This window comes from Gambusia affinis, linkage group LG19 (assembly GCF_019740435.1).
Source record: "Gambusia affinis linkage group LG19, SWU_Gaff_1.0, whole genome shotgun sequence".
Classification (NCBI taxonomy): Eukaryota; Metazoa; Chordata; class Actinopteri; order Cyprinodontiformes; family Poeciliidae; genus Gambusia; species Gambusia affinis.
The window spans coordinates 5,043,312-5,067,708 of record NC_057886.1 but is presented as its reverse complement, the minus strand read 5'-3'; the positions used below and the strand labels follow the sequence as shown (position 1 = coordinate 5,067,708).

The window sequence follows — 24,397 nt, the reverse complement described above, 5'->3', positions numbered from 1 at the left end:
AAAAAACACACATGGGAGCCAGAGGAGAACAAAAAACATCAGAAACAAATAAAAACACAAAGAGCAAGACAGGGAGAACAAGATCGTATGGGATTGAACAGGAGAAGTACGAAAAGCAGAAGTTTGTCAGTACTAGGAGAGTGAAGGTTGGGGATTAGGAAATAATCCAACACTAAAGAATGTGTAGATATGAGGAACATAAAAAAACTAGAGTAACTTGGAATAACTAGACACAAGAACATAAACTAAAATCGCTAAGAAAGGACTGAACCAAAGTAAAACCAGAAATAAGACGGAGCTAATAAAAGAAAAAAAATGAAACTAAAACACAGAAATAGTTTAGAAAAAAGAAGAAACTCAAACAATACAAGATCCTGACACGTCAGTTCTAATTTGACTCCATTTGTGAAAAATCAAGGGTCCTTGATTCCCAAAATACTGCCGAAAACCCTTCTTAGCTAATTCTTGTGTCCTTATTATCGTCTCATGAAATGTATGAATTGTTCTAACTCTGGTGTTTGGTTGACAATGCCCAAATGTCTTAAGAAGAGTTGTAGTTTTTCAGTAACGCCACACACAATAACCATCTGAAAGAAATAATAATAATAATAATAATAATAATAATAATAATAATAATAATAATAATAATAATAATAATTTAAAAAAAAAGATTTCATACGTCTGATTTTCACCCAGGCTTCTCAGTCGGCTACAAACTTGCGTCTGGTCTCAGAGTGGGCAACAAGTGTCCCTTTCTTCCAGCCACTTACAAAGAGGTGCATTCATGAAGCCAAGAAAGACAGAGCAGAGTGAGGCAGAGAAAGAAAAACACACACACACACACACACACACACACCAACACTCAGAAGACGAGATGATCACGCTTGTTTGTTTATTCTAAGCAGAGACGAATAAACAAACCGAGAGCAGAATGAGCTCTGTGTGAGTTAACGGTGTGGTGTGTGTCGTCACCCGGTACAAATGCAAAAAGCACAAACTGGTCTGACGTTTTCATTGGTCTGAGAGGTGAGGTCGGGGTTTGTGTTTGAACCTTTGCGTCACGAGGAAGACCGGCTTTAGTGAACAAAGCAGCAGCGCGGGCCCCCCGCTTGCTTCTGGGTCAGCGGCAAAAAGACACTGGAGCTTTTCGACTGCTTGACTGAGAACGTGAAGAGACTGGCAAACCGCCTGGAACCCCGGATGCAAACGCTCCCGCCGGGCCGGCCGAGGAAGAGATTACCGCCCATATACGCCGACTGACCGAAAGGGAAAGCGGAAATAAAACAACTTTTGAAGTCATTTCCAGCAAGAGGGATTCTTATTCCTCCCTGCTAGCGAGTCCCTACCCCCTCTGAGTTCATACTGGGGCAGGGTTGAGCGCCATCAACCCTGCATACCAAAACGCATTCCGGAGGTAAGGCACGTCAGAGTTATGAAGGACAAAGGAGAGGATAAAAGCGGGGAGTGAACCATGATTCACGGGGTGGGAGAGATGTGCCGGAGCAAGGAGAGGATCCATCTACCCAGCGAGTGGAATCCACAACAAACACAAGATGTGTGCAAAGAGCCAAACGCCAGCAGAGAGGCAGAAAGGCCCCGACAAACACAACAGACCAGAGATGTTCTGATCGGGAGAGAAGTCTTACTGCGGCTCTCCTTCAAAACGTTCCCCTAATAATTAAGAGTTGTTTTAGTCTCGTAAGGCAGAGGGAGAGAGAAAAGAAAACACAAATGTCAAGAGAACAGCTTAATTAGAGACTTTGCAGAGATGCTAATGCAGCTGCCTCTGTTACCTTCCTGGTGTCTGTTGACTTGTTAACAAAAAGTACATGTTGCCTCTGCAAGCTTCCGTCTGGTTAAATCTCATTACCAATGAGGGGCTTGCAAGCAAATGAAGCGCAGCGCAGACAGAGTGAGTCATTACTTTTTCTTTTTTGGTATCCAAGATGTTTTGATTTTCACTGATTAAGAATCTGAGTTGATGCTTATCTGGGCTGGATTACCAAATCCTGTACAGAAAAGAACAAAACCAAACAAGAAAAGACACAATAACACTATAACATTAGATCTGCCATGACTGTGGTGAACTATATTTAATCAAAAGTATTTTGGATTTAATTTAATCATAAACGTCATTGACGTACTCTGATGCTCTCTCCGGCGGAGGGATACGCGGCTCGAAGCAGCGCGTCGCACGGTCTTCTACTGCGGTCAGGAACACAGAGTTGCAAACATGAGTGAGTGGAGTCAGAGTGGTGAGCTTCTCTGAGGCTAAAGACGTCCAAATCCTGTCCTTGGTTCCCACATTTTGTCTGCCCCATCCAGTCTGATTCACGTCAAGTAAAATTCTTAAAAAATAATTGCAAAAAAACCACAGCAACACTTTACGCGTCATTTGGTGAGACTCCTTCCGTCTTCGTGACGCGCGTTATGTCATGTTTGTGACAGTTTTGTCATGTCAGCCTTATGCGCACCCCGTCAAATAAAGAGTTACCAAAAACAATGTGATGGCCGTCTGGATGAAAAGCTAGAATATAACCTACTTATTGCCATGGAAGCACAACCAGTTCAACATTTCTAGATTACATTTCTAGCAAAGCAACTTTCTTAAAACCATCTCGAATATGAAAACCTGGAAAGCTGAAATGTTTGGTTTGAGACACTGAAATATTTTCTTAAACATTTCTTTTGAAAGCATGCATTTTTACATTTCAGGCCAACAAAGTTAATCATTGGCATTTTCGTTTTACGGGTGTTTTTTTTTTTAGCGGATCGACCGGACTCATTTCCTGTGTCAAAACGTTTGACAAATTCAGACACCGGCTGGATTTGACTGGAATAAACGAAGGAGAAGCGAGTGGAAATGTGCTGAAAAATACGACGTCCGTGTATTTAACAGCACCATAAAGCAGCAGCAGGTTCTCCGTGCCTCACTGGCTTCTGGAGGCGCTAACAGGGCGGCGTGGAGGGCAGCGCGGCGAGACGCCATCAGCAGCCTTTCCGCCCAGCTTCCTGTCTCATCCCATGTTAAACTGGAGCTTGGCATAAGAAAAAAAAAAAAAAAACTAAAGGAGGTGCACGGTTAGCTTTGTTACGTCATTACGGCTGTTTGAGCAGAGGATTTATCAGAAGCCAAACAGAGTTGCCTGAGACTCGCAGGGTTTTATTTTCACCGTAGCCTAAAAACAGCAGCGTAACCTTCCTCTGATGATACCAGAAGTGTCCAAAAATAATGTTGCTGAGCACGCTGCGGCTTTCATTCTGAAACCGGCAGCGTTCGCACCGATTTTAAGGAAAAGACCTTTAGTGAAAATGATTTAAAGAAACAAAATAATTCACTTCATTCGGAACTGCGACAGAGTTTTATCTGCAATTATCTCTCAATAAGTAAGAGCATTCTCTAAATATTCAATGTTTTACAGTAATTCTTTTCACAGATATTAAGTAGATGCTGATAACTTTGATATCAATTGGTTTGTAGCTCATGGAAAATGGAAAATTCAATAGAAATGTCATATTAGACCAAAAACAAAATGATTTAAAAAAAAATAAAAAGTTATATTATGGATTACATAACTATGAAGACTGTTGCCTGGGTTTGCAAATAAGCTAGAAAACCTATGCATGTTTTGTTTTTAACCTTTAACGTTTGATTTTTGCATTTCTCTGTTAAATATGTTTTTCTTTTCACTCTTCTGGGAGACTCAGCGTTGCTTTAGAAACTCAATTTTGCGTCCGTGTTCACTGCAAGCTCCATCCATCAAAACCAGGAGGAATAAATGATTAACATGTGTGTAATGACTCCATACTTTACACAAGCGTCACTTTCTGAATCGAGTTACTGGAACAAATGACCTCTTTTTTTTTTTAGATGATATTTCAACTCATCGAGTTATACTCGTACATTTTATTGGCCGGAAATCACCCGCAGCAAGTGCGGTGCATCCAATAAATCGACCTTCGCTCCAGCCCGACGGTGTAAGAAGAGGGATTTCCTTTCTGAAAATTTGCTTTCAATAAAACATGGATATCCTGCCCAAACAACACGCGGCGGAGCCGTCTGGAAGTTCCAGTAGAGAAGAGTCAGTCTGCAGCGCGCCTGCAGGCGTACCGCCAGAAGGAGCCACGCTGAGAGGAAATCTAAAACACCAAATCTTCTGCGTCTGTCAGCCTTTCTCCCTGTTTGTGGGCGGCGCATCAAAACACGGAGTCTGTTTGCACTGCAAGAATGTTGCCACGCTTTATTCGACGGCGTGAAAACTGGTCCACAGAGCTAGTCTTGCAAAGATAACCGAGGAAATGCCGTCTGGTGAATCTTTCAAACATTTCTGAACGCGCATCAAACAGGCAGTCCCTAGAAAAACTATTTATACCCCCCAGTTACGTCTTTCTTGTCACCTTCATTGCAATTTATTGGAATTTTATTTGATACTCCATCACAAAAAGTTCATTCTCTACTAAGCTGGTAGAGTTATACCATGAAAAACGTGCAGCCGTAACTGCAGCAGAAGGTGGATCTAGAGCAGGGCCGGGCAACTCCAGGCCTCCAGGGCCGGTGTCCTGCAACTTTGAGATGTTTCTCTACTTCAACACACCTGAGTCAAATAATGAGGTCGTTAGCAGGACTCTGGAGAACCTGACTGCACTTGGGAGGTGATTCAGCTGTTGGATTCAACTGTGTTGGACCAGGGAGACTCTAAGAGTTGCAGGACACTGGCCCTCGAGGACCAGGATTGCCCACCCCTGATCTAGAGCGTTGATCAATGACTTTTCAAATGTTTATTTTTGGAAAATTGAACAAGCAAGCACCATTTGTTCTTTCACCTCTCACTTATGCATTACTTTGTGTTGGTCTGTCACATGAAATATATAAAAATTTGTTCCGACTTGGGACGCACCGATCCACGTTTGTTCACTTCCCATGCCGATGTTTGCGGTTTAGTATCGGCCAATACCGATCCGATACAGAAAAGGTGCTGAATTGACAAAAAGGTTTTTCTTTTTTTTTTTTTTTTTTTAATGCAGACGTAAATGTACTGAATTACAAATGTATTTGATAACTCTGAACCAGTACAGCACATTTAAATTCACCAATAGCTCTACAAGCTTCCCTCATGTTACTTCAACAACCAAACATGTAAAAACAGTCGATGTAAAATAAATAAACTGACAAAAGCAATAGGCCGACTATCTTGGTGAAACGTGTAAAAATAAACTACAACAAACCTTCCTTCAAATGATTCAGAAAGTGAAATCAAGAATTCCAATTATGATGTAAAATAAATAATAAAGAATGATGAAGAACAAAGTATAGAATTAGATTGACTAGATCTGCTCCTCTGGCTCAGGCACAGTCACCGATACCTGATCCAGATTTTTTATTTTTTCAATATCAGGACCGATACAGATATTGATATCGGATCGGCGCGTATCCCGTTGTAACGTGACAGAATGCGAACCAGTTCAATGCCGATGAATACTTATGCATGTCGCTGTCCAGAAGGTTAAAGATGAGGAAATTTTTTAATTCACCTTCAAAAACATTCACTGAACGCTAAAAGCAATGACGTCTTTGAAGACTTTCCCTTTGTAAAGATGAACCGACACTTCCACGAGGCTGATTGATGGAATATCTGGAACAAACTGGAGTTTGTCATCTTTTATGTAATGAAACAATATCTCATGAACAATCAGCCATTAGTTGTCCTCAATGTTCCTAATTACTTTAATGGTTGGCTAAGGCATGAGAGCTTGTTTGTTTGTGCCTTTCCCCAACGTGACGCATTCCCATGGCTACCGGCACTGTGTGGCCCCCACAGTCTGCTGGAGTCTTACCGTCTCAGGAGGTTTGGTCTTGTTGCTGTTGTTGCGCGACGCCAGTATGACGTCTTCGTGGACGCGGTCCAACAGCCACAGGAGGAATTCCAGGGCGTCGTGCTGGGAGTTGCCACGAAACTGGGATCCGTACTTGGACACGACCGTCTGAGGGGAGAAAGTGAGGCGTGAGGATGCTGAAAACTTTGTGTGAATCTCATGAACTGCAGTGCGACTGTGACAGCTTCTTGCTGAATTTATTTTTCCTGAGCTTTAGGGTTGTACCAACAGAAGGCAAAATGCTAAAATAAATATAAACCTCAAGTTTTTTTTCATTTACACAAAATTTGAGACAAATGCCATAGTCGGTAAAATGAAAACAAAATAATGCAAGGTTTTGTTCTCCATTTACTCCGATACCCCTAAATAATAATAAAATCCAGCTGGCATCAGAAGACTCCTTAGGTAGGCAGGATTCATTTATAAAACAATGTCCCCAATTTAAAACATCTCATGAAGAACTAATGGAACAACTGAACAGTCACTGGGAAATGGTCGTCAACCAAAATATACAAACCAACCAAAGAGCGTTTCAACCATATGTCCAGGTGCTGTGGTAACTCTGGAGGAGCTGCAGAGATAAACAGCTCAAATAGCCAGACATCCAGTAAAACTCGTCTTTGTAGAGAGGCGAGAAGAAAGCCATTGTTTAAACAGTGCTCAAAGTCCCATTACAAGTTTGCTACAAGCCAGAGGAAACGACGAACCGACGGGGAAAGACACTTTTATCTGATGATACCAAAATGCATCATGATGGCTCCATGTCCCGGCTCCTCAAATGGCAGCTTGAACTCATTTCCAAAAGGCCCAGACCAAAGTTTTGCTAGAAAAACAACAAAACACACATATTTCTTTGCTAACCTACAGAAATTCCTACAAAAATCTAAATTCCTACAATAGGAAGGATCATATTTTTGGTGACAAGTCAGAACTCAGAGCTGGGTTTGCCAACACAAGTGAGTTAAGAGCGTTTCAGCTGGGATTTCAACATGGCGGCGCCCGTAGTCAACGTTCACAGTACCTCTTGCAAACGCTGCTTTAAGCTTCACTTTCCATAAGGAAACGCCATTTTTAATTTGCTTGGTTTAGAGTTGTAAGGCGCTACATCGTGTAACATTAATTTTAGACGCACTCTTACAAGTGTGTCTTCGGAAAATAAACAGGTCTCTGTTCATGTACTTCTTGGGCTCTAGCAGGTAAACCTAGGCAGGGCCCTATATTTGAGCATAAAAAGTTGTCTAATTCAAAATACAAATATGCATTACGCTTCATCAGACAGAATGAGCAAACCATGAGGGCTGATTCCTTGGCAAAAAATCTTTTAGGTAAGGATACAAAAGCCTTTTGGAAAGAGGTTAAAACTATCAAAAACAGTAAATCCTCTCTCCCTTACACTGTTGATGGTGTTTCTGGGGTGAATATGATTGTAGAGTTTTGGCAACAGCACTACAGCAAGTTATTCGCCTGTGTACAGAGTGAACCCTTCCAGGTTGACAAAGTTGGCACTGCAGAAATTATCAAAACACACGAGGTCTATCTAGCAATTAAAGAACTATTTGTAAATAAATCTATAGGAATGGATCTTATTTCAGCTTCCTCCCACAGTCCAAAAACATGACTGTCAGGTTAATTGGTCTCTCTAAATCCTAGGTGTGAGTGTGTGCGTGAATGGTTGTTTGTCCTGTCTGTTTTCTGTGTTGCCCTGCGACAGACTGGTGACCTGTCCAGGGTGAACCCCGCCTCTCGCCTGGAACGTTAGCTGGAGATAGACACCAGCAACCCTCCTGACCCCATTAGGGACGAAGGGTGAACAGAAAATGGATGGATGGACTAATTCTTTTGCCAAAATCTGCAAAGATACTTATGTCTACAGACAATCAATTTGGGTTCAAGTCCAAACATGGCAATGATATGTGTATATATGGCCTAAAAGAATTACTGAAAAATTATAATAGCAAAAATTCTACAGTTTCTTGGAGTGACAAGTAGTTATTTATTTTAACATTACATCCAAATTTCAAATCGCCGTGCTTAATTTCCGATGACCAGGTGGCGGTGTTTAGCTTTAGCTCGCCTTTCATCTTGCACAGACAACGTCTGGTGCAGTGAAATGTCTGCGTTTAGAAAATCCTAACCAACTGAATAAACCTGACCTGCACACAGAGCGAATAAGTCCTAAGTACACTTTCCCTAAAGAGAAACGTGATCGTGACAAAGACGGGAGCAAAGGTTAGAGCGATGACCCTGAACACACAAGTAGAGCTAAAATGGAATGAACGTATTCATGTAACTAAATGAAATGATTTCCAGTTATCTAACTAGAGCATTTAATAATAATAATAATAATAATAATAATAATAATAATAATAATAATAATAATAATAAACCAAACAGCAGATTGAGGACTACTTAAGCTACCGCAGTGTAACGTGACCAACTTAATTAGGCAAGGAATTAGCCTCACCAACCTCAGATGAGGTTGGTAAACGACAGTTTAGTGAAGCAGAGAGATTATGTCTGACAGAACAGCGGACAGAATTCACTAATGTGCAACATCACGTACGGTGGACGGCGTCTGATGGATAATGTCAATTGAACATGTGGTTCAAGAGACCGACTTAAGCAAACAGCTAAAAGCACGGCGCTGAAAACAGACGAGGCTTCAGTGAAACGGGGCGATCCGCCGCGCGGACCGACTCAAAAGAGAGATAAAAGTTCAGTCACGTTCAGATCTAATTGAAAGCGAAGCCTGAACGCCATCTTTGAAGAGTTGCCAAGACGCGGACAAGAGGAAGATGCAGATAAACTCCAGCAGGAGCGATAATGTGTTCCTTATCACTCACACGCATCTTCTGATCCCGACTTAAAAGGCGAGCTTCCCCCGCTTGACACGACTCGCGGAAGTGAAAACGCCGTCGTCGTCCCGTCAATCTGGACAATGTTTCAGAGATACGTCAGTCGGAAAATATGGCAAGGTGATATTCGGAGCTGTTAGTCATGGCTCTGCGGAGATAAAACCACTTCTGTTATCACAGCTCTGACAGACCCGGGCTGTTTTCTGCTTTAGAGGTGTACCCCAGTTTTTAAAGTTGTCGTTTTACAATATTAGAAAATCCTCCCGCCCCTTTAGGATTCCTGTGGTTTACATTTATTCTAATTCCATGCAGAGGAAAGGGAAGTATTTCTTCAATCATGTTTCACAGAGGGGCGTTTGGTTCCCCTGTTCTGTCAGATAGCCATACATTGTCAGATCGTCATACGCGTATGACAAACTGATGGCTATATCTATCAGATCAGCATACGTTTGCATACGTTTGCATACGTTGTCAGATAGTCATACGCTTAGCTCAGACATGTATACGTTGTCATTACCATATGATTTTATTTAATCAGCAACATAGAATTATGACGTAGATAAGGATTTTTTTCAAAAGTGAAACACTGGTTTTGCCCCAGTTTCAGTGTGGGTAAAAATTGCGTTTTCATACACGACATGCTATCCAAGTTAGCAGACATGTTATCCAACCCAAAAATATTAAGGAAGTGGGGGACGTGAATTTAAACAGGGCGTGTTTTAGGACGTGTTTTGTAGTTTACTGCAGCTGCAGCAGCATTAAATTTCATTTATTTAGTTACTTTTTATTGTGTCTCTTCTCGCGTATGACAAGCTGACGACTCCTCTCAATATGGCGGACCTCCTGCAGAATGCGCATGCGTGCGCATGCGCTCTTACCATATGTATGCTATTCTGACATGTATGGCTATCTGACAGAACACCTGCACTTCCTACTTGGAAGGTGAATCAGCTGATGCCGTAAAGTTAAGAGTATGTAACTTTTATTTTAAAAAAACAAAAACTTTTTTTTTTTGCACATTTCTTGAAACTGTTATGTTATAACACTTTTTTATTAAGCAAATAATCTGTGAGGGGGAACAAATAAAAAATAAAAAATTAATTAAAAAAAATGGAGCTTCTCCGCCTTCTCCCAGTGCCAACTAGAAACAACCAATCACAGCCAGGAGGCGGGTCTTCGCACTGTCAATCACCCTCTGCTCATGCTAGTTAGCATGGCTACATATGATTCTCCTGTAAAGGTAAGTTGTTTTCCCGCCATTAGCAAATTTAGCAGAGAGTACATGAGTTGATTGACAGCGCTAAGACCATCCTCCTGGCTCTGACTGGTTGATTGGTACCAGCCCAGTGCTTCTTTTACTCCTTGGTTCTTTGGTGCTCTGTCAAATGACAGTTTTCTCGTCTGCCTGCGTTAAACTTTTGCTGATATTTGGTCATTCCCAATCATTCTCTCCCCCCGGTAACTCAGCCTATGCTCCCCTTCAGCTCCTCCGCATTTAGTTAATTAGTTTCACCTATCCTTTGTGGTGGTAATTACTCCCTCCTCCAGCATACAGCGGTTTCCCAGTATCAGCGGGAATTCAGGGGCAACAGCTGGCTGTTGATGACTGAAACCCCTGACTTGAAGCCCCCCACCCCTCTAAAAAATAATTTAAAAAAAACCACATAAAACTGCCCGTCTTTATAGTTGAAAAAGCAAACACACCTGATTATGAATTGATATGCCCTGTTGAAAGCGTCTCCGCACAAAGTCGGCCTTTCATCCTCTGAAGAACGTTTCTGGGATTGAATCACCCTCTGATTCAATCCCAGAAACGTTCCCAGAAATCTAGAGAAACTCATCCATGCATTTATCTTTAGTCGCTTTGATTACTGCAAAAGCGTCTTAAAAAATAACTAGGAAATTCCTGAAGAAATTTAACCGGGGCCTGCCAAAGTGTGCCGGTCGGTTTGGACCCAGCCTTCTGATGCTAAAAATTAGCATCAATGCTAAGCTTGGCTAAAAAATTACAACGTAGCATGTGGAGAATCACAAGAACATTGAATAACATGGACCTGCAACATTCAGTATGTTAAAATTAATGCATAAGCTAAAATTAGTCAAAATGCTAACGTTACCATAGCAACGACCAGAAGCAGGACCTTCCCCCAGAACTACAGTGAGGTCATTGTTGCTATGACATCGTCTATGACATAGATCTGTCATAGATCAAAGAACATCTAGAGTTTTGAATGCTTTCATCTTTACACATCAGGCATTTGACTAGAAGCTCCTTAAGAGATAACTTAGTGTTTTACAGCAATTTTTACCATGGAGAGTGTTTTAGCAACGATTTTCTTCCCGCTAGGTTTTGCCACGGGATATTTGATCACCACCGGAGTGAGGAAGGTTGTTAACCATCTCCTTCCTCACGTAAAATTTGAAACAAATAATTATAGGGAGGAGTGCACAGACTACGACGAGTTTGATGAATATCTTTTCAGACCTTCTCTGGCTGGAGAAGGTCACTCTGATAACATCAGCTCTGGGAAGAAGTGCACCGTCTCTCCTCCAGCTGGGAATCCAGAGGAGGATTCCCTGGATTGTCCAGCTGGAGAAGATGCAGCAGTAGATTGTAGTGAGGTTTCTGAGGATTCTTCTAGTGATAGTGAAGAGCAAACTTCTCCGGCTGGAGAAGTTTGCTCTGAGGATAACATCAGCTCTGGGAAGAAATTCACCGTCTCTCCTCCAGCTGGGAATCCAGAGGAGGATTCCCTGGTTTCTTCAGCTGGAGAAGATGCAGAAGTAGTTTGTACTATTTCTGAATATTCTTCTAGTGTTAGTGAAGAGCAATCTTCTCCGGCTGGAGAAGATGCAGAAGTAGTTTATAGAGAGGTTTCTGAATATTCTTCTAGTTGTAGTGAAGAGCAAACTTCCCTGGCTGGTGAAGTTTGCTCTCATAATCCGACAGTTCAGCACCATCATTTAACAACGGCTGAACTGCAACGTCTTGCAAAAAATTTGAAATATACCGGTGCTGAAACTTCACCATGCTGTGACCTCTGTAAGGAGGAGAAAAGACGTCGCGCACAAATGACATAAAGTCAGCGTAGACGTCTGGATAAGAAAAGATGCTGCATCTTATTTTAGGTCACAGCCTTTACTTACTTTTGTGACGCTGCTGATTTTTAATACAACAGGTTTAGTTCTCCATGTTAATGAATGGGTTCTCTCCGGGTACTCTGGCTTCCTCCCAAAGTAAAAAAAAGATTTTGTGCACATTCAATCAGTGGTGGGAAGTAACAAAGTACAAGTTCTTCGTTACTTCGTTACTGTACTTTAGTACAATCTTCATGGATCTGTACTTTACTTAAGTATATTTAATGATGGATACTTTCGACTTTTACTCCACTACATTTTACAGTAAGTATCTGTACTTTGTACTTCATTATAGTTCTACAAAACCGTCGCGTTAGTTGAAGTTACATCCAAGTCGCATTGCGTTTTGTTTTTTGTTAAAAAGTGAAGGAGTTAAGAACAGGGTGAGAACAGTCACGGTGCTCCTTCTGCTTGGTTACTTCTTGCTTATTGCACCTTGGACAGTATTCATAGTTGAGCGTTGTTTACCATTGGTGCTTTGCCTTAATTTCTCTGTTTAATGGAGCAGACAGTTGTGGTTTCTGACATGGGTGATACGGGCGAATGTCCAGGGCGGTATCTTTTAGGGTTGGTAGGAAACGACTGCAGATTGTGCCACAGAGATGGAAGCAAAGCAGAATGAAGAAGAGTTTGAATTGATAATGATACTGGTTACATTTATTTAGCTCCAAGTATTTAATATCGGTGTTTTTATGGGAATGTGGATTTTTCAAATCAATTTGAGAAACAATTTAGAAAGGTGCACTTCATTTTATTGTGTCATGTAGCGCGGGGTGCTGGTCTTGGTCTCAGGTTAGATGGTCTTGACTACAAAACTGCTACGTGGCTCCTTGGTTGCATGTTCTCCCTCATCCACCTTCTTTCCATCCCCTTTCTGTTGGATTTCTTTCAGAATAAATGCCATTAGTGGCAAAAAGATGAAGTTCATGCTATGTGAGGACAGGAGACAAGATGTTTCCATCCATGAAATTATGATGCATAGAATCACAAATCTAAATCTAAACTGTCACAGAGAGTAAACACAATAAAAACATGATTTATCTGTGGCATTGTTCATTAAAATGGAACATATTTCATGTATTAAAATTAAATACGATAGGTCCACTTAATGATATTGTATTAGAGATTAAGTAATACATTCAGAAAGTACTTTTACTTTTAATACTTAAGTATTTTTAAAAGCCAGTACTTTTTTACTTTTACTCAAGTAACAACGTTAATGTGGCACTTTTATTTCTACTAGAGTACATTTTTGTCTGTGTATTTGTACTTTTACTTAAGTACATTTATTTAGTACTTTCTCCAACACTGCCATTGAGTATTTCAAAGTAAGTGTATCAGCTGAAATTAACCAAAATACTAATGTTAGCATGAATGATGTCAGTTGCATGTGGGGCCTTGCTAGCATGTTGTTTGTACTTTACTTAGTCCATTCAGTTTACTAAACATGGCTAGTAAGTAAGAAAATAGCTAAAAGCTTATTTAAGGTAAAAGGCTAATGCTAATGAACTGTTCCCTAACCTGAGAGAAAAAGATAATACAAGCTAATGTTGCACCACCACTAACCTTAAGGGGATATTGAGGCTTTTATTTTTTAAAAACCGTAAGCTTCATATTAAATGGCCACACTAATCCAATGTCTAACAGTGGTTTGTTTAAACCAGTCACATAAACCCAAAATAGCAATTACTTGATGTAAAAAATGTTAAGGCTTTTATTTTGAAATTTTCAGTAAGCTTCATTTCAAAGGTCCAAACTAATCCCATGTGTAACAGTGGTTGGGTTAAATCAGTTATAAAATGCCCAGATGTTCTGTAGTTCTAACATTCAGCCTCCTTCTGGAGAAACTCAGAGTTCCTCCATCATTGTAGTTTTTTATCTGCTGACTCAGCCCTCCTCTGTAGTAACAGAGTTATAAAATTATTAAACCAAAATCATTTATTTGTAGCTCTTCTCCAAGCAGGCAACATTTCTTGTCACATTTTACAGCAACAGCAGCAGCAAATGCCTGTAAGTTACATTTAATTTGACTTTTAAGATCTTTTTAAGTCAAGTATGATTCAAAGTTTTAAGCCTGATAGAATGATGAAAAACCTACTTAACTTAATGGTTTTAATAAACCATTGTCAATCTAAACTTAATATTTAACTATTAAATACGTTTTAATCTCCAGCCTCCTGAAATATAAACTTCCAACGTCCGTCATGATTAATCATTCGCCTCCAATGATTAAGTGACTCAGTTGCAAAGGGTTAATAGTTTGAGTCATGCAGGACTGACCTGACCGTTTCCATAGCAACGACCAGAAGCAGGACATTCCCCCAGAACTACAGTGAGGTCATTGTTGCTATGACATCTAGAGTTATGAATGCTTTCATCTCTAAACATCAGGCATTAGACTAGCAGCTCCTTAACAGATAACTTAGTGTTTTACAGCGATTTTCAGCATGGAGAAAGTTTTAGCGACGTTTTTCTTCCCATTGAGTTTTGCTACGGGGTATTTGATCACCACCGGAGTGAGGAAGGTAGTTAATCATCTGCTTCCTCACGTAAAATTTGAGACAGATAATTATAGGGAAGAGTGCATCGAATACGATGAGTTTGATGAATATCTTTTCAGACCTTCTCTGGCTGGAGAAGGTCACTCTGAGGATAACATCAGCTCTGGGAAGAAGTGCACCGTCTCTCCTCCAGCTGGGAATCCAGAGGAGGATGCCCTGGTTTCTTAAGCTGGAGAAGATGCAGCAGTAATTTATAGTGAGGATTCTCAGGATTCTGCTAGTTTTACTGAAGAGCAAACTTCTCCAGCTGGGGAAGTTTGCTCTGAAAAGAAGACAGTTCAGCACTATAATTTAACCACTGCTGAACTTCAACGTCTGGCGAAAAATGACAAATACACTAATACGCCAGGACATCCAATGTTACCAGGCTGTGACCTCTGCAACGAGGAGAAAAGACGTCGCGCTCAAATGACGAAAAGTCAGCGCAGACGTCTGGATAAAAAAAGATGCTGCATCTTATTTTGAGTCACAGCCTGTTCCTTTTATCACGCTGCTGATTTTTAATACGGCAGGTTTGCAGGTTCTCCATGTTAATGAATGGGTTCTCTCTGGGTACTCCGTCTTCCTCCAAAAGTAAAAAAAGATTTTATGCACATTAGATAGTAGATGGATAATGGAAACATTTGTTAACTCGTTTCCAATAATAATAATTATTATTCTTAGTAATAAATAAAAACATGGACTTGCACCATTGAGTGTTTTAAAGTACGTGTATCAGCTGAAATTAACCAAAATACTAATGTTGGCATGAATGATGTCAGCAGCATAAAAATAAAATAAAATAGCTAAAAGCTTATTTAAGGTAAAAGGCTAATGCTAATGAACTGTTCCCTAACCTGAGAGAAAAAGATAATAGAGGCTGATCTTTGCAAGTCAGTCACTGCTCTCCTTATGCATTGATCCAGAGTAAAACCAGTTAGACAGAGCACATTACACCAGTACTAAAGGTCCTTCCACTGACTCCATGGAGCTCAGAGAATAAACTTTAAAATACAGCTGTTAAGCTTATAAATCATCTGGTTCTGGTCTGTTCTGCATTACAGAAGTTCTCTTCAAAGCCACTGTCCTCTGAAAACTCACTACAAACTTCTGCTTCTGTTTGGTTCTGCAGAACCAGAACCAAACACGGAGAGGCAACATTTAGTTTCTATGGACCACAAATCTGGAACAAACTTCCAGAAAACTGCAAACCTGCCAAAGCAATGACTTTCTTTAAATCAAGACTAAAAACCCACCTTTCTAGAGCTGCATTTGTTCCACTCATTCTGATAAGTGGAACAATGATCAATATATTTAATGTACATTTGTTTGATGATGTTAACTGATCGTTTCATAATTGGTTACTGTACTTTGAACTTCCTTGTTGCTGAAATGTGCTGACAAATAAACTTGACTTACTATTAAAATCTGCAGACTCCTTGGAGGTACGCTCGACTAGCGCCAAAGAAAACCCAAATTCCGCTTCTGAACTGGTTGCTTAGCAACCGCGGGGCCACTGGCGCAGCACGCAGTAATTGAGTCTGGGTATTTCTGCTACTCAAGTTGCCTTTTCTTCCAGTATTTCAGATATGCTCTATGAAAAAAATAAATAAATAACAAATCTGTCAATAGGTGAATTTTCCACAAATATTCTGTGAGTTCTGCTGCACAGAAAAGTCTGCGAATAGGCAGGAAGCCAACAGTTCGAGGAAATGGGTCACTGTTTTAAAATCTTATTGTGATTCAAACTTACCAATTACTTTTAGCTGATATTTTTCTTCTTTTTTTAATAGATTTAAATTGCTGTTTTGATACTATAATTGAACAAAGAAATCTTATAATCTCATCTAACTTTTACATTTTGGGTGTAAAGCATAAATGCTTTACCCAGACAAACACTCTGAGCCAGCCTCTGGTGAAAGCCATGACACACTCAGCCTTGTTGTGATAGCGCCTGCAGGCCGTGATCTAAGCTCACCTGCAGCAGCTCTGCAGCCAGTCATTACAGCAGAGCAATAACAGTGATTACCATCAGCTGCGGGAAGGTGGCGATTGTCTGAGCGATATAATTACGGCGGTGGAAAAGCCAATGAGTATTTTATTACCGTCTGAGGCAGAACGGTCACTCTGTAATGCCTGAAACCATTTAGCACAAGTCGGGGAAGAAAAGAGGCTTTTTAATATATATATATATATATATATAAATAAGTATTTAAATCAGCTCCCAGCGACTGGATGAGTGCAGAATCTGTTAACTTTGCTTTTATGCTCAGCCACCTGCTTAAATAGAATAGTAACGTTTTGTTTAGTCATCAGTCGTCGTTTATTTTCAATTCACTTGCTAACTAGATGCCAAGTACTCAAAGTCATGAAATTTAGCATGTGCAAGATAATAATTAAAATAACACCTGATGGTTTCATTCATGACATGTTACTGTGGGTTAGCATCTCTGCTGCCTGGATGATGAGCTGTTAGCATGCGATGAAGCTGCCATACGGCCAACGTGTCTTCATACAGAAGCCTCTCCATGTTTGTTGGAAGACTGACTACGAACAGAAATCTTTCCTTTCACTTCAGTTTCACCCACAACAACTCTGTCAGTACTCTTATCATCCAAGTATCTTTGACGTTCAATTTCCCCCTTTGGGATAAGTAAAGTTTTTTTTTTTTTTTTTTATTAAAATTTGACCTGAAATGAAATTAGTAAGTTGTTTTTTCCCCCCGCAGGTCCAAGTGTTTGGTTTTGGTTTCATTTGACTGAAGCTCCTTCTGTTTCAACGTATCCACGACAAGGCACAAATACCAAAGAACCGAAAGGAACGTGAAAAAAAACAAACATTCATTCAGACACATTTCCGAAGTTCCGAACATTTTTCCTGCTATTTGACTTCATTTCTGTCTGAAAGAAAATTGTTTGCTGTTGTAATACTTTGTTATGCCACCAGATCAGTCGCTCAAACTGCATGTGAACAACTTCTTTGCTGTCTTGTGAGCTCAAAGTGTACGATTAGCTTACCGAAGGATTGTGTTTTAAAATAATGATACATAACTGGTTTAAAATAGGGTCACTCAAAAGAGAAGAGGTGGAAATGAAACAACGCCAGGACTGCTTGTATTTAAATTTTGCTTTGGGATAGACAACATATTTTTGAATTTGACAGGACGAATACTTTTCAGATACTCTGGGTGAGCAGTGCTGCGCCCCACGCTGACCAACTTCATCTGAACGCCTGAAATAAAAATTATTTAAGTTGGCCTTTCATCTTAAAGCAATTTTTTGTGTTTGTCTTTCCCACGAAAGACGTAAAAGTTTGCCATTCTTGTGACAGCGTGTGAAAAGCTTTGAGGCGTGTGAGCGCTTTAGCAAAGCGCCGCAGTAACTCTGCGGGGCTGAACACTTATTTAAGCCGCCTTCCACCTGTGTTTTCCTTAATGCCTGGAGGGTCTGGAATGCGGTGAGGATAATAAGGATTTTTATTTTTCCTCAGCAGGAGGCACAAATTTGGAGGAGGCCCGTTTGAGGAACTACAGACGAAAGCGAGGCGATTCTTTACACTTTACGTACATCCAGTCAAGTCGGTGAAATCCTAAACCGAGAGAGGGAGCGAGAGAAAAAACTTGAATTAAGAGAAGCAGAAAAACATTCAGCTCCTTTTTCTTTCTTTTTTTTCCCCACGCTTCCTGGTCGAACTAGATCCTTAGTGAGTTAATCCGGCTGCATTAGCTGAGCCTTTCCCAACCTCTGAAGGACAAAACGCATGACTCCCGGAGGTCGGCGCGACTCACAGTCGTCCTAACGGAGTCGACAAATTAATAGACTAATTGAAACACACGCCGATCTCTTATTTGTAGAGCAATTTAAAAGCTTCGTGCCGGTTTAAGTTCCTGCAACCGGGAGCTAATTTAGCCTCTCAAACTCAAGCCTCGGAGCTATCTGATCATTTTATAATCCTTCCTGCAGGCAGCAGTGGTATTACTCAACAGGCAATTTCTGAGGACTCAGGCTGCACTAACTGGGGCCTCTCAACACTGCCAAGAAGAACAACTGTGTGTGTGTGTGTGTGTGTGTGTGTGTGTGTGTGTGTGTGTGTGTGTGTGTGTGTGTGTGTGTGTGTGTGTGTGTGTGTGTGCGTGTGTGTCACTGCAGGAAACATCTTATAAAAAGAAAAGCTCAGTGTTTTTGTTTGAACCTATTTGTTAATCTTGGTACGGTTCGATTGCAGCGCTGAAGTGGATTGTGCAAGAAAAGAAGAAGAAGAAGATTCATTTGGCAGCAGGTGGTCAGATTGGTAAGCTGGGGACAGCGAAAGAGCGATTTTTAGTGGGAAAACCGTATCAATTAAAATCGATTCTGCCTTTGATACCCTGACTCACCTTCGGTTGCCCCATTAGGCGAAATGTGATGTAATAATTCTTCGTAACCGGGGAACGTACGAGGGAGAACGCTCAGCACAAACGGTCAAATCACTCCCGGTGCCTATTCTTACGGGGTAATTAGCATTTCCAAGAATAAATCCATTGTTCATTTCTTTGTTCGCCCCACATTATCTACTTGCCTTGAACTGGAGCTCTGAGTAAATCCAGAGCAACAAAACTAAATGACTGCAGGCGGATGCGTCCAGCTCCCCAGCTTGAGGAGGCAAAGAATGATCTATGTTGGGACACAAAGTTATCAAAATACTCGATTAGCTCGTGGAGTGAAACTTTCCGCATACGGCTAAAGTTCAAGGTCGGGCTCTGACGTGCGAGTCTACGACCCGCTGAACTCGTGGCCCCAGACTGCTGCGACGCTGAGCAGCAGCCTCATTATCACCTGGCTTGGGTGGGGTCTCTCAAGTCACAGGCCAGTGCACTGCGGCAGGCAAATAGGTGCTATGCTATTAACCGAAACGCCTCGTGACAATGAAACAAGTCAGCAGCAGCCCCCCCGCCGGGCAGCATCCTGCCTTAATAACGTGTGATTATGTCTGACTGAGCAGAGAGCAGCTGTACTTAGAGGTAGAGTGGAGCCATCCATCCTACAGCAGGTGTTTGTTTAATGACGGCCACTGAGACTCTCCTCAGCGTTTCATTACCAGCTAATTATCACCTCCCTAGAACCTTCCACGACCGTCTCTGCCGTCATGAACACTTTTCCCGGAGTTGCCCCTTTGTTTTGGCATCTCGATATAAGACCAGGTGTTTAATTTAAATGAAGTTATAAAGACAGAGGTTTTGTGAAGCTCTCAAGAGCAGCCTGTCGACAGGTCCGTTTTGGATCGTTTTCCTGCTAACTGAATTCAAAATCTTCATGACATCAAGTTTTAAAAGTTGCACTTACAGGAATGGTACAGCAACTTATTATACGTGGGGGGGAAGTTGTTCTTTCAGGCAACGTTTTATCAGAGTGTGTAGCGTAGTTCACAAATATTTGATAACTGATTATAAAGAATTTGAAACTATGCCAATCCTGGTAGAACATACTTACAAACAAATTGGGGTTTTTTCTCATCTTAATTACAAAATGTAATTTCTTTTGTAGTTTTTGGCCTAATTATTGCTCATAATAAGTTTTCTTCCATAAAATGACTTATTTCAAGTCTGGTCACTGTAGCTCAAAATTGGTCAATCACTAAATTAGTGTACGATTATTTTAATAATCTTAATTGTTTCTGTCCTGTTCTGCTGTGCACATTTTAAGGAGATAGAGTGTCAAATAAACATATGAAAACTGCTGGAATCTGCCTTTTCAAAAAGCTTTTTAACCCCCCCATGTTTTTCATCCTGTGCGCAGCCCAGGCGGGGTTGGACTGACCTCGTGCACTTTTATGAGTTTTTTTGTGTGGTTTAGAGAACTGATTCTCTGATGGGACAACGCCGCCACTGCCTCCTTGACGTATGACCGTGACATCTGCCGCTCTCCTCCTGAGCGACGCGCTAAGACCTTGAGAGGTTTCAACTAAAAATCACCTAATGCTCAGTTTTCTATTGTTTTTGGCCATTGTTATTAAGCGCTCCAGATTTTGTAGAGTTGCCGGTTGCAGACACCTCCTCTCTAAACTGACAAGTCAAAAAATAAAAATGGTAGGCTTAATCTAAAGATTTGAATTCCAGCAGGAAAACAACCCCACTGGTAAAGCTCTGATGTAAGAGTCTAGATCAGCTGTCTGGAACGTTTCCAATCCAAACAGCCATTTCCCCCTTCAGTCCAGCTAAATAAAACTTATTTAGAGACATTAATGTTACATGGCCCCTAATGAGCGTTTTTGAGTTTTAAACTAAATAGAAAAGAAATCAAAACTTTAGCCCGAAAGATTAAACATACATTTTCTTATGTGGAAAATGGTGCAAAGAAAGTGGATAGCTTTGCAACTTAAGTACAAGATATAAAATGAATCTAAAGCAATATGACTGGCATTTTTTCTGTGTCATTTTGTTGTGGGAATTTCACTCAATTACTCCATGAAAACACAGCAAAACTGCTGGAACCTGCATTTGTTATTATAACTATATTTAAAAACATCAGTTGAATCTTTATCAGTTTTCGTCAGAGTGTGGAGGATCTAAAGAGCCACTTGCGGCTCCGGAGCCTCAGGTTGTAGACCCCTGGTTTAAATATAACTGAGCTAGATTTAACTATTTATTGTTCTTAAATAGCTAAAGCATTTTAGCTATTTGAGAATAGCTAAATTCTATTCTTAATAGCTAAAGTTATTTAAGAACAATAGACAAGAAATGACAGTCTGTACATGAAAATCTGGTGGAGACCCATAGACTAAACAGCGGTAAAAGATACTTTTTTATTTAAGGGGGGGGGTGGACATTACTTTAAAGTTTAACTGTTGTTAAACTTTAAAGTGTAAACTTTTTTTGTTAAAAAGGAAGTAAACTTTAAGGTTCAGGAGGATCCATGTATAACTCTGTGTTTCAGTGGTGTTTAAGTTTGGATACCTTGAAGTTCACCGAGAGCTGCGGGGTGTACTCCAGAGTCCACAGAGCCCTCACCAAACCCGCCAGCTGATCCGTAACTTCTCCCTTCACCGGCCGGCTCTCCTCAACCCCAGGCCCGGTGCCTCTGCCCTGCCTCAGGTCCATCTTGTAGCGCTCCAGCCCCAGATACTCCGCCAGCAGGTCGGTGTTGCTCAGACACTGGACCACCGCGTTCAGGAAGCAGGTGTTCCCGTGGTTCTTCAGCCCCAGCACGCCCGGGACTTTGTCTCCATACTGGTACAGCAGCTTCTCTCTGCCGGCGCACAGAGACGAAGACGTGCTCTGCGGGTGCTTCGCCGCCCGGTCCCACACCGCCGCCACCACCGCTGCCGCCGGCGGCGTGTCCTCCCGGATCATCCCCGAGCTGGCGGTGAGGATGCAAGGTCCGCCGTCTCCGAACCCGCCGTCGTCGTCCTCCGCGTCCTGCGCGTCCCCGTCCCCGAAGTGGGTGAGAGTGCCCAAAGTTTTCATGATTCTGTTCACGAAGCTTCCCACGGACTTGAGCGATTTCTTTCGGAAAAGCTTCCCGGATTTGGCTTTCCTCTCCTTGCGCTTCTCCTCCTTCTTGTCCTCCTTGACCCTGCTTTGTTTCTCCATGACAGCGACCTCCCCTCTCTCTCTCTACTCCGCCGTCGGTCCGTCCTGACGCCGATGATGGTCGTGCGAATACAGACGCCAGGTTGTCATTTTTCTGCCGGTGTCCCGGTGCGCGGACGCGCCACCATCTCGGAATCCGGACGCGGCAGCGCGGCTCGGCGTTATTCCACCGCCCACTGACCCAAAACCTCCCTCATCCATCCTGACACTTACTCGGCGCGTTCATTCCGACTCTGTCACAGGCAGTGCAGCTGCAGCGCCAACTTCTGCAGGAAAATACCCCCCCACACACACACGATGGGGCTGTGAATGCGTGGGGCTGCTGTCTCCTCCCACTTTAAAACAGCAGCGGAGATAAGAGATCCAGAAATCCTAGTCAATTCCTGTTTTATTTCTCTATTCTTCGAATATCCAGGAACCGTGCATGTTTTGGCAACTGGGATTTCTTGTAATAAATGAGAGATGCAGAGAGAGAGAGAAAGAGAAATAAATTAAATGAATAAATAATAAAACTCTAAAATACAAAGGGTTCCATTTAAATCCAAGTAGATTTTTTATATTTAAAATCAAAACCAGACGCAGATGAAAATGGAAAAGTCCCCAACACAAGTTCGTCATCCTTCATTACTAATATATGGTTAAGGTGAGTGTTTGACTCACTGATTTAGCTAAAAACAACAATAAAAAAAAGTCTGTCCAAACTCATAAAAATGCTAAGACATGTTTAGTGCATGCATCGTTGTTCCTCTTGCGTCTCATGGAGAAAAGAAAAACAAAAAAATGGGACATCTTTGAGGTGTCAAACAGCGCCTCCTACAGTCACAAAATATAGTGTTCGCCTGTTTTGGGAATCTTCAAAACAAATACTCTTTTCTATGTTTTAATAATGGAAAAAAAAAATAACGGGTGTCATCAGATGTAACACACAAGACAAACAACAACACACACACGCACGCACGCACGCACACACACACACACACACACACACACCCACACACACACACACGCACGCACGCACGCACACACACACACACACACACACACCTACTGTGTATTTGGAATGTGGGAGGGAGTGGCAGTACCTAACGACAACCTCTAGGAGGCTGTGCGGCGCCATTTTTCTTCCTACTGAAAGTGCAGCAGATGTGTCAAAAATCCTCCAACTTTTAAGCCCCATCTCCACGGGCGTGGTATTGAGCACGAGCGATTTAATCGGCAGCAAACTGGAAACACTGGTTGGGCCGTGGAGTCCGCGACGAGACCATAGTAGTTGACGAGAGCGGAAAGAGCAAATAGATCATTTCATGGTCAGACCTTGAGGTCCAACTTTTATATCAATTGTGGCAAAAGAACGAGGGGTGCTAAGAGAATACGAAGCTTGTATCCTCCTCTGTCAGCCGCAGACATGAAAACGAGTTAGCCTGGTCTATGTAAGCTACTTCTTCTACTGGCATGAACAGGCATTTGAACACTGATGCCACCTGGTGGCCGGTCACGTACTTATCAGTCAAATATGAAAAAAGTACAAATCTTTTTTACCAAGATGTGTTTCAAAGAGTAGTTTTAGCGTTTCGATGAAACTAAAAAAAATGCCACATTTTAGCGGCTGTAATCAGTGGTTTATTTATTTATTTTTGGACAAACATCATTACATCATGTTCTCTGCTTTGATAAGGAACATTGCCCAGACAGAACCTTTTGAGCATGACCTCATTAACGTTTTACTGAAAGTCATGCTCAGTAACTGGGACTTCTGAGCATCCCAGTTTGTTCGCCATCACCGTAGAAAAACGCAAAACATGACTATTGTTAAGAAAGTTCTAACTGAAATCCATAAACAATTCTGTTTAAAACATGTTTGTTCTTATTGATCTTATGTAATATTAAAATTTTCTGAGATATTCAGTTTCAAATTATTTGTAAGAAATAAAGACTTGAAATATTTCTCTCCATGTGTAATGATATGAGTAGAAAATGTTGAACTTTTTTTTTTTTTTTTTTACAACATTCTAATTTTTTTTAGATGTACCTCATATTTTTTGCACATATCACTGCACTAATAATGTCTAAAATGGTTATAAGTAGCTCCTTGCTGACACTCCTGGTCCTGACTTGGAGACAAAAAGAAAGAAAAAATAATAATCTCTAGTTTTCTCTGCCTTTATAGACAGACAATCAGCAGCCACTGAATTTTGTAGCCTTAGGTTAGGATTTCTTCCAAATGTGAAAGAAGGAACAAAATGTCTAGAAGAGAAACCATCTCCAGTGAATTTGCGTGTGTGTGCGTGTGTGTGAGTGACAGCAGCTGCAGCTTCAGAGAAATTTCATTAGCTAAGCCTCAGAAGAGATTTATCACAGGTTACAATGTTCTGGATTATTACTCTCATTACCGGGGCCGTGATTTTAAAGAGAGCTTATCTCTG

At 41.3% G+C, this 24,397-nt stretch overlaps 1 protein-coding gene across 4 annotated transcripts in view; it reads right to left on the bottom strand.

The window, feature by feature from the left end:
* The window catches only part of usp43b (ubiquitin specific peptidase 43b), a 90,774-nt gene extending 67,389 nt beyond the window's left edge, over window positions 1-23,385 (bottom strand). The window contains exons 1-3 of one of the 4 annotated variants that reach the window (XM_044100523.1): window positions 23,019-23,383; window positions 21,339-22,419; window positions 5,836-5,982 (exon numbers count right to left, since the gene is read on the bottom strand). In XM_044100523.1, coding sequence (XP_043956458.1) covers window positions 5,836-5,982; window positions 21,339-21,974 — 783 coding nt within the window. In that variant the 5' untranslated portion in view covers window positions 21,975-22,419; window positions 23,019-23,383. Of the gene's footprint in view, window positions 1-5,835; window positions 5,983-8,717; window positions 8,905-21,338; window positions 22,420-23,018 lie in introns of those variants that run through there. The other 3 variants (XM_044100524.1, XM_044100525.1, XM_044100527.1) reach the window with 3 other exon arrangements.
* Window positions 23,386-24,397: the final 1,012 nt, after the last annotated feature.